Below are 11,612 nucleotides of genomic sequence, written 5' to 3'. Positions count from 1 at the left end.
TTCACGATCGACGCGGATCAGTCAATTTTTTTTAATGTGTTGCACACATTTTTGCTGTTTCAGACAAAATTTTTCCAGCAGTCAAAACACAAATGGAAAACCCTCATGACTCGTGTATAGCTTAATGACGTGGCTTCTAATTATAGATTGCACCATGCAAAAGTATTGATTTTCTTGACCTCTAAGCGCTATGCGAAGGTAACAACGAAAAGGCACCCTAGCCACAAAGGTTTCATGTACAGATTCTTATTCATTTTTAGATTTCGAATTACTTAATAATCACTTTGATTATTACAGACGTAGATTCAAACGGGAATTTTATCTGAAGAATGACCTGCTTCTGTGTCCCACTTTCCCCCGAATGAGGACAAAAATGTCACTTTTTTATACATATTTTATCCACTGTCCAACGAACTGTATTTCCGGGGGGGGGGGGTGCTCCTGCGGATATGAATGTTATCCCCGTACTAGATCGGTTGCAAAATTACGACTACTTTAAACACGAATTGTTTACTACAGCGATGCATAAATTTGCCTATAGGTAGCAATAAACCGGAAACGTGATGACGAAAGCAAAATCCAACTGGCGACAATAAAGCGCAGCTACGCTTAGCGCTTTAAAATTGTCTTTCTAGAATATAAAATTGACGTCTTGTCGACAAAAACATATCGTTCAATTATTGATTGATTAAATCTTGTTTAACGTCCTTCTTGAGAATTTTTCACTCATATGGAGACGTCCAATGACTTATTGAGTTAAAAAAGATTGTTAAATTAAGCGACCTATTAACTTCTTGACAGCGACACGTTGATGTTTAGTGAACAAGACAAAGCACTTTTGAAAACGTTTCCGTACAAACCAGCCACCATAATAGCTAGTAACGTCTTTACACGAGTGAAAAATCGTACGTAAAATACTAAAATACACAAATATATGCAAACATATTCCTATATGTATTTATCATACTTTCATGTAAAATACTCGATTCTGATTGGCCAAGAAACAGTTGAAAAACATAATGTTTCCCTCTGATAATAGAAATCATGCGCTCCAGAGTGATCGTATCTAGCAACAGGTAATATTACTCGACAACGGGTAATATTATAAAAATTATCACATGCGTCAAAATGCGCGTACGGTTCGCCGTAGATTGTTAGACGATGTCGTTTGAATGTTTGTAATTAACACGAATACTTGCATTGATTTACAAAACATCGCATGACAGTGATTGATCAAATGTCAACAGATGTAACTGTTTATAATATATTAATAGCATAATACATTTAAAGATTATTTCCCAGATTGAATTTCCCGCGATATTTCATGTGTGTATTGAACTATTCCCAGAATGCACTGTATTTTGTTTGACTGCCATCTTTATTAAACTTGTTAGACTGTTCACACGTGTTTCTCGATCTCCCGCACTAAACATGGTGTCAGAAGACTTAACACAGTAAGGAAACGCCTAGAGACTGTAAGTGTTTTTCAGGTGACATTTCCGATATTCTGAACCATTATGCCTAAATTCAACCCGCCAGAATCGTTCGACTTTAGCCGACCAAGCGAGTGGACGGAGTGGAAACAGCGATTTTGCAGGTACCGAACCGCCACGAAACTTGACAAGGAGGATGAAGCCATCCAAATTAGTTCATTGATATATGCCATGGGACTGCAGGCGGAACACATAGTTAAGTCTTTCGTATTTGGTGACGGGGAAGATGAGACAAAGTTCGAGGTAATTCTGAAGAAGTACGATGACTATTTTGTACCCAAACGTAACGTGATTCACGAAAGGGCCAAATTCCACCTGAGATCGCAAGCTCAAGGAGAATCAGTCGAAACTTTTATTCGTTCACTGCATGAACTCTCAGAACATTGTGATTTTGCTAACAGATCCGAGGCAATCCGAGATAGACTTGTTATTGGCATCAACGACAAAGGACTATCAGAGAAACTGCAGCTAACCAAGGATTTGACTCTTGAGAAAGCGTCAGAAATGGCCAGGAATTCTGAATTAGTGAAATCTCAAATTAGAGATCTACAATCCAAAAATTTGGATGCGGTACGGGTGAAACGTCATACTCAAGATCCGCCACACCAAGTAAATCGTGGAAGAGGTGCGCAACGGACTCGCGGTGGACAGTCTAGTCGCGGCAGAGGATCTAATAATCAGAACCGACAGAATGCGAATTTACCGTTGTGTGGAGCGTGCAATCGTAAACATTACGAGGGTCAGTGCCCAGATCATGGACGGCGATGCAGAAAGTGCAACCGTAGGAATCATTTCGCAGTGTGCTGTCGTTCCAACACTGTTGCCGGTGTTCGTGAAATTGTCGACGACGACAATGATCATCATGACTACTTTCTAGGTTCAGTGACCGCGTGCAACGAGGGAGAACCGTGGTTTGTTAAACTTAAAGTTTGTGGTTCAGAGATTCCGTTCAAGATTGATACTGGTGCTGACATTTCCATCATGTCAGAATACACGTACAAATCGCTACCATTTCAACCAAAATTACATGTGAACAACAGCAAACTACAAACGCCAAACGGTGATCTTCACTCACTTGGAAAATTCAAGGTTACTACTCGACATAAGAATCATCCTTATTCATTTCACGTAGTTGTGATTCCAAGCACCGACTCTCAGAATAATCTTCTATCAAGATCAGTTGCGTCTACCATGGGTCTCATTCAGAGGATAGGAAGTTTCATAGAACATCACGGTACTATGAAAGGTGACCCAGTGAAAATTGTTCTCCGATCTGATGCGCAACCGTATTGTGTTACGACTGCTCGACGAATACCGTTCGCTCTTATGCCGAAAGTGAAAGCAGAACTCGACAAACTAGAAAATGATGGTGTCATTCGTAAAATTAATGAACCTACTGACTGGTGTGCACCAGTTGTTCCAGCAACAAAGAAAAACGGTGATGTGCGTATTTGCATCGAACTTAAACTGCACGAGGACAGTCAAAAATTGACTACATTTATTACTCCTTTTGGAAGGTACTGTTACACGCGCGTACCGTTCGGAATCTCGTCAGCACCCGAGATATTCCAAAGGCGCATGGGAGAAGTACTATCTGGGTTGGAAGGTGTAGAGTCGATAATAGATGACGTCATCATCTATGGATCTTCACGCAATGAACACGACCGCAGATTAAAAGCAGCATTGGATCGTATTAGAGATGCAGGGATCAAGCTAAATCCCAACAAGTGCGAATATCGAAAGGAGAAAATTGAATATTTTGGACACATCATCTCGAAAGATGGTGTTCAACCTAGTCCAGAACGTGTGCGCTCTATTCTGGATTTGCCAGCACCGACTAACATCAGTGAGTTGCGTCGTATTATCGGGATGATCAATTATCTTGGTCGATTTGTTCCTGATCTATCCAGTATCATGAACCCTATCAATAATCTGTTAAAATCAGACACAGCGTGGACTTGGGATGAATCTCAGCAAAGTGCGTTTGACCGTGTGAAGAAACTCATTACAGAAGCGCCAGTACTTGCATTTTACGATATGACTCGACCCACTATCGTTAGTGCGGATGCAAGTAGTTTCGGTATCGGTGCAGCGCTATTTCAAGTTGTGGATGGAGAGACTAAACCAATCGCATTTGCGTCTCGCACACTTACCGAGGCAGAGCGTAAATATGCGCAAATTGAGAAGGAATGTTTGGCCGGAGTGTGGGCATGCGAGAAATTCGACCGATACCTCATGGGAATTGGATCATTCGAACTGATTACGGACCATAAGCCGTTAGTACCGCTGATTAATACTCAAGATCTCAATAAAGCGCCATTGAGATGCCAGAGATTACTGATGAGATTACGTAGGTACAATGTCGTAGCGAAACATGTTCCAGGAAAACAACTCGTGGTTCCGGATACGCTTTCGAGAAGTCCTCTCAATATCAGTGATCAAAGCAATACTGTTGAAGATGTTACCGCATACGTAGCGTCCGTGGTCAATACGAAACCATTATCAGATAAGAAATTGGAAGAAATTCGTAACGAAACATCTTCAGATCCGATCCTACCTGACGTCATGAGATACACTATGCAAGGTTGGCCGCAAAAAGAAAATTCATTGTATGCGGAGTTGAAACCATCTTTCGCGCCAAGATTCGAATTCTCAGTGTCTGATGGTATACTGTTCTATAGAGACAGACTAGTGATTCCAGAATCCCTGAGAGCTGATGTACTCGCAGCGATACATACAGGCCATTTGGGACTGAACAAGTCAAGAGAGCGTGCAAAGTCATCAGTATGGTGGCCTGGATTATCAAGTGATTTGGAACATTTGATCAGGTGTTGCGAGTTTTGTAATACCAACCGTCCGTCACAGCGTAGTGAGCCACTTAAAACTACTCAGCTTCCTAGTCGTCCCTGGGTAAGGGTTGGAGCTGATCTTTGCGAATTACAGGGCAAAAATTACCTTGTAGTGATGGATTATTTTTCTCGGTATTTGGAGATTGCCTACCTGGACAATATCACAAGTAATCATGTAGTTGGCAAATTAAAGAATATGTTTGCCAGATGGGGCATACCCGAGGAACTTGTTAGTGATAACGGTGGACAGTTCAGTTCGAAATCATTTAGACAGTTTTCGATTGATTATGGATTTCATCATACATTCTCCAGTCCTCATTATCCTCAAGCAAATGGAGAGGCAGAGAGTGCGGTTAAAGTAGCCAAACGAATACTCAAACAGCCGGATGTATTTCTAGCCCTAATGGCTTACCGCAGTACCCCCGTACATGCGACAGGTACTAGTCCATCTGAACTCATCATGGGACGTAAAATCAGAACTACCGTTCCGATTGGTTCTGACCAACTAGAGCCTGGATGGCCGGACCTAGGAAAAGTTAGGGAAAAGGACAGACAATCCAAACACAGGATGCGTGTAAACTTCAATCGTATGCATGGAGCTCGCACTTTAAAACCACTTTACGTAGGTGACCGTGTTAGGGTGAAAACTGATAAAGAAAAGTCTTGGGATGAGGCAGGAATCGTCACATCTGCTGATTACGCGAACCGCTCATACTTTGTGAAAACTCTCAGTGGAGACCTCAGGAGAAATCGTAAGCACTTGCTTCATGTCAATGATGAAATGCAAGATTCATCTCTGCCAAGTGATTTTCAGTGTTCTTCCGCTATGGAACCGGAACCGGAAATTCCGATGGGGAACCAGAATTCAGAGGAATCGCTGTGTACCGAAACAACCACACCACTTACCAATGAAACTCCGAGTGTACCTGTTACGAACATTCCACAGAGTAGCACTCCACCAGCTACCGTAAGGCGTAGTGGTCGCGAAATAAAACGCCCCAAATACCTAAGTGACTATTTGCTGTGAATTTATTCATAAGTCATGTCAGACATTTTGAACAGTTTTGCTATTTTGCTATTCATTTACTTTAATGTACATGGTATTCATTTTTGCACATTTCACTGGAAGTGAATAGAGACATTACACAGTTGTATGTAATTATGTTATAAAGACAGTCAACTCTAATCATTATATAAAGATATTTTGATACATTGAAAAATTCAATTCCTATGTACTGTACATCTATTTTTGCTTCAACTATTCCTAATTTTGGTAAAGATAAATTTTTGAGATTTATAATCTTAAGGAAGGAGATGTTTATAATATATTAATAGCATAATACATTTAAAGATTATTTCCCAGATTGAATTTCCCGCGATATTTCATGTGTGTATTGAACTATTCCCAGAATGCACTGTATTTTGTTTGACTGCCATCTTTATTAAACTTGTTAGACTGTTCACACGTGTTTCTCGATCCCCGCACTAAACAGTAACTCTTTCTGTTTTTGTTCTTTATATAATGATTGCATTTTGTGTAATGTCCCTCTCGAGAATTTTTCACTCATATCGAGACGTCACCAAGACCGATGAAGGGTTTCAAATTTAGGCCTATGCTCGGCGCTTACTGCCATTGAGCAGTGAGGGTTCTTTAGCATGCCACACTTACTGTGACATAGGATATCCGTTTTTAAGGTCATCTCCGAAGACCCGTGTCATTCACACCTGATGCCGAGCGTTTTGCGATGGAACTGTCACTACCTGTTTTAACGACTGTCTGTCGCAGCCGGGATTCGAACCCCGACCTTTAGCATGCGAGGCGAACGCTCTACCTCTAGACCACACAATCAGTATAATAAAACAAATAATGCATGCAGTTGAGGCTTCACCTCGGTTGACAATGGTTTCTCGGGGTAAAAATTTTCGATGTTACCCTCAACTCCATGCAATATCTATATAATATTACACACAAAGGCAATGTCTGTATTTAATAGGTTTTTCGAATCATGTGACTAACATTTATTCGTTTATGCAATGAACGATTTACTACAAAGCAAAACCCAAGGAAAATAACTTTTTAAAGTTCATATCCTGCAATATTTTGATAAACTTCTAATGTCCAATAATACAACCGTAGTTTTTATTTTCATAACATTGTTACAATTGATTAAGAGCGTCATAAAAAATTCAAACGGAAGCACTCCATGGATAAATAATATATAAATATTGCATGTAGTTGAGGGTAACATTGAAAATTTTCAACCCGAGAAAACCATTGTCAACCGAGGCGTAGCCGAGGTTGACAATGGTTTCTCGAGGGGTGATAATTTCAATGTTACCCTCAACTACATGCAATATTTGTTTTATTATATTGAATGTTATGTAAACTGGAAAGCAGGAAATCTTACGTCTGTTGACATTTGATCAATCACTGTCATGTGATATTTCGTATTTTGATGCGGGTACTCGCGTTTATTACAAACGCTCAAACGACGTCGTCTAGCAATCTACGGTGAACCTTACGCGCATAAATTTGACGCATGTGATAATTTTTTATAATATCACCCGTTGTCAAGTACTGTTACCTGTTGCTAGATACTATCACCCTGGGGCGCGTGTTTTCTGTTCTCAGAGGGTAACAATATGGTTTTTTTCAAATGCTTCTCGACCAATCAGGTTCGAGTATTTTACATGAAAGTATAATAATAGTAAATATGTCATATATGAATAATAGTAATATCAGAAATACCTTCTTTAACCATTAAAATGGGGGGGGTATTTTTTCTTTCTGGCCTAAACCTTGCTTATTGCATATGTACTTTTGAATGGCGAGTGATAGAACTCTTATATTCTTGTTTCTTTGGTCTTTGAGTTTGGCCTACTTTTAAGAACCGTTAATCTAGGCTATTGCCTATCCCCTGAATTATTTAAGGTGAAGATAACGAACAGTGATCAATCTCATAACTCCTACAAGCAATACAAAATAGATAGTTGGGCAAACACGGACCCCTGGACACACCAGAGGTGGGATCAGGTGCCTAGGAGGAGTAAGCATCCCCTGTCGACCGGTCACACCCGCCGTGAGCCCTATATCCTGATCAAGTAAATATAGTTATCCGTAGTCAAAATCAGTGTGCCAAGAACGGCCTAACATGTCAGACAGCATTTGATATAAATGATAGGTTGTATTGACGAACTAGATCGTTATAACGTAAGGTAGGGCTTTCATATCTTGTATATAGTTTGCTTTGACCTTTCATTCCATACCATGATATTTAACATTGTGATCTTGACTTTGGACTTTGACCCCATTTTCTCCCAAAACTTTAACCATCCTTATAACTTTTGAATGGTAAATGATAAGGCTCTCATGTTTAATGTATATTTCTTGTGACAAGACCTTTCTTTTAATACCAAAGTTTTTTACCTTGTAACTTTAACCTTGTTTTACATAATGATATTTCAGCAATTTTATCCTGTATAAGACAACATTTTTAAAGTGTTATTTGCAATATCTTTATTCATGACAGTATGTGTGTTGTATATTCTGAAGTCATTTACCAATGCTATGTTCCTATACAGTAGTGTCGGTTCAGGCAGTGCTGTGCGTTGGTTACAATACTACATCTTTATCAGGTTTATGTACCTAGATATCTTTATTCAGGTGTGTTGAAACGGTTGCCATGCAAACAACTAATTCTTGACCACGTGATTTGCGATATTCGAGATGGTCTTTGAATTCCATGACTTGTTCATTATAAATAAGGTGATGATTTTTATAGCCAATCTATGATCTTTAATTTTCGTCAGAGTAATTTCGATTGCAAATTTTACATAATGGGGTTTATCCATTGTGGATAAACCTGGTTATTTTGTGCAGGTCATATTTAAAGATCCATAACTCTTACTAATATTATTTAATTTAGATCGGGTTCAGTATACTAAATGTGCCTTCCTTTAATTTGGGCATGTCATCTAGATTGTTCCTTTCCTTTTCATAGTTTGACAGGAGCAGAAGCTCAATTTTTCAATTTGTAATCTGTTGTAATCCTGCAGTTTCGTTAGTTTAAGACAGAGATGCTCCGAGCAGCAAGAAAAAGAAAAGAAAAGAATCCGTATTACAGGACAAAAGAAGTAAACTCGGCCGTGAATTGCCGTGCTAGAAATCGGCGAGTAGCAGCTAGGCCTACAGTGACTCGTGCTACCTCCGCCATATTGCAACCGAATGAGACACAAAATGCAGCTCCGGAGATGGTGCAGAGTTCGACAACGGCGATGTTAGAAGGTGCAGTTCCAGTGTTTATGCAGAGTGCGGCACCACTGTTACTACCGCATACAGCACCGGCGGTGACACAGACTGCAACGCAGACGGAGGCACCAGTCGAGATCCAGCCTGCCCCGAGCCCATCCACATTGACCCCCTTTACGTACGAGGATTCGGGCACAAATAGTACAGGAACGGTCAATTATGACCCTTTCGATAACTGTCGAATCTTTTTATTAGTGTAGCTTCTCCACTTGCTGCTCATGTGCCTCAAAACACAAGAGAAAAAATATTTAATAATCAGTTTGTAAATTTTGCAACTCTTTTGTCTCATGATCCTACTCAGCAAAATCAAGTGGTATTTGAGGATGGGATTTTCCAGGTTAAACCAAGACAAAGAGACCAAAAAATTTCAAATTTTTCACAGTGGCTAGATGCCTTTTCTATTTTTGCTTCGGTATACTTGTTAAAATATAAGTCCCAAGCAATACCACTGTTTAAATATATGACCCTGATTAAGAGGGGGTCTGAAAGATTGAGAGGTAATTGGTTGGATTATGACATTCAGTTTCGGCTGAAAAAATCTTACAATACTTCTTTATGCTGGGCATCAGTTGATGCGGAATTGTGGATGATTTACATGTAATCATCCCCTTCCATAAATTGGAATCTCGTCAGCAAGGCCCACAAGGACAGCGTAAATGTTATGCTTACAATTATGATGGTATTTGCAACAAGCCAAATTGCAATTTTTTCCATAGCTGTCTCAAGTGCAATGCTTTCCATCCGTCAGTCAAATGTTTCAAGAACAGTTCTAATTCAGTAGTTAAACCCACATCTCAGTTCAATGTCCGTAATCAATCCCATCTTTATTCCAGGAATCAACAGTTCCGTCAGCCTGTGGGAGGGTCAAAATCCAATCCTGTCGCATAAATCTACTAATTTATGGCAGTTGGTTCATTCCCCAATTAATTCTATCAACTTGGATCATTTGTTATTTTCATACCCCAATGTTCGTGATGCTAATTGCTTATCTATAGGCTTTAAATTTGGGTTTTCTCTAAATTTTACTGGTCTTAGGAGGAGGGTGGAGTTCAAAAACATGAATTCTGCAGATCAATTTAAATTTCAGTTACAGGAAAAGATAGATAAGGAGGTTAGGTTAGGTAGAATATTGGGGCCATTTTTACATCTTCCAATATCAAATAGCAATCCCGTAGGTTTAGTCCCTAAGAAGCAGGGAGGTTGGCGAATGATTACTAATCTGTCTTACCCTCCAGGCATTAGTGTTAATGATTTCATAGATCCTAATATTTGTTCAGTAAACTATTCAACTTTTGATGATGCAATCGCATTGATTGCTTCAATGGGTCCAGGTACATTACTAGCAAAAATGGATATTTCAAGCGCATTTCGTCTTTTACCAATGTCACCAAATGATTTTTGTTTATTGGGTTTCAAACACTTAAGGGCATATTATATAGAAACGTGTTTGCCAATGGGATGTTCTTTATCATGTGCCTTATTTGAAAAGTTCTCTACATTTCGCCATTGGGAATTGACCCGTAGGTCTAATTTACATTCAGTTGTTCACTATTTAGATGATTTTATGTTCATTGGTAGAGCTAGTTCATCTGATTGCATGGAATTGATGATGCAATTTGAAGGTTTGTGTTTAGAGTTAGGCATTCCTTTGGCATTAGAAAAAACTGAAGGGCCAACTCATCATTTGACAGTTTTAGGTTTGGGAATCAATACTGCTTGTATGACTATTTTTGTACCAGAAGAAAAAGTCCAGGAGCTTCTAAGCAAAATTTATGCAGTTTTGGAATTGAAAAAAGTAACTTTAAAACAATTGCAATCATTAGCAGGTGCACTTGCATTTGTAGTCAAAGCATTGCCAGCAGGTAGGGCTTTTTGTACTAGGATTTACGCTTCCTTTGCTGGGGTTAAGAAACCATTTCATTTTGTTAGGATAACAACAGAGATTAGGTCGGACTTGTTAATGTGGGTTGAGTTCCTCAGCCAGTTTAATGGTATCACACCATTTCCAGGTCTTATTTGGCAGGAAGCAGATGCACTGCATTTTTATTCGGATAGTTCCGGTTCTCTGGACTGTGGTGTTGTGTTTGGTAGACATTGGTGTTGTATGCATTGGCCTACTTGTTGGAAAGAAGATATATACAGAGATATTTCTTTGTTAGAACTCATTCCCATAGTGTTAGGAGTTGTTATTTGGGCTGAGAATTTGAGGGGAAAAAAGCTCATTCTTCATATTGATAATGTAGCCTTGGTTTACATTATTAATCGCAAATCTTCCAAAAACAAGAGAATTATGACTTTAATTAGGATGTTGGTTTTGCAAACACTGAAATTCAATATACAAATAAGGGCTCAGCATATTCCAGGTGTAAAAAATGAAATTACAGATGCTATATCTCGCTTGCAGTGGTCCAGGTTTCGGCAACTGGCTCCATGGGCAGATCCATATCCCTTCATGGTTCCTATGGAGTTTTGGACTGTTATTCAGCAACTATAGACAGTCTCCTGCAGGCTAGTGTTTCTCAAAACACAGCTAGGGTGTATTGCCAAGGATGACAATGTTTTAACAAATTTAGGCTAGAATCATCATTTCAGCAAGTTTGGCCTCCTCCAATAGATCATGTCATTTTTATAGCCTATCTTTCAGAAAGTGGACTGGCTTTTTCTACTGCCAAATGCTATTTGTCAGGATTAAGTTTTCTGGTCAATTTACATGGTTGGGAAAATCCAGTTGACTCTTTTATTGTAAAGAAGTTAATGGCAGGTTATAAGAAATCTAATATATCTCAAGATACCAGAAAGCCCATTTCATTGTGTTTGTTGTCACAAATTATCAATGCGTTGCCTCATTTGTGTTATTCCACTTATGAGGTAACTCTATTTCAGTCTGCCTCTACATTGGCATTTCTTGCATTACTGAGAGTGAGCGAGGTGGTAAGCTTAGGTGTTGATCATGTTACTGCA

At 39.3% G+C, this 11,612-nt stretch overlaps 1 protein-coding gene across 1 annotated transcript; it reads left to right on the top strand.

The window, feature by feature from the left end:
* Positions 1-1,517: 1,517 nt before the first annotated feature.
* On the top strand, positions 1,518-5,369 carry LOC130047895 (uncharacterized protein K02A2.6-like). Its single transcript, XM_056143627.1, has one exon. The coding sequence runs from the start codon at positions 1,518-1,520 to the stop codon at positions 5,367-5,369; it is 3,852 nt and encodes a 1,283-aa protein (XP_055999602.1).
* Positions 5,370-11,612: the final 6,243 nt, after the last annotated feature.

Source organism: Ostrea edulis, chromosome 1, assembly GCF_947568905.1.
Source record: "Ostrea edulis chromosome 1, xbOstEdul1.1, whole genome shotgun sequence".
Lineage (NCBI taxonomy): Eukaryota > Metazoa > Mollusca > Bivalvia > Ostreida > Ostreidae > Ostrea > Ostrea edulis.
Note: the sequence above shows the minus strand (reverse complement) of the source record. Positions and strands in the feature narration are given on the sequence as shown.

What these genes read in the sequence shown, in the direction of transcription:
- LOC130047895 (XM_056143627.1), top strand. Translation starts at nt 1,518, where the DNA reads ATGCCTAAATTCAACCCGCCAGAATCGTTCGACTTTAGCCGACCAAGC.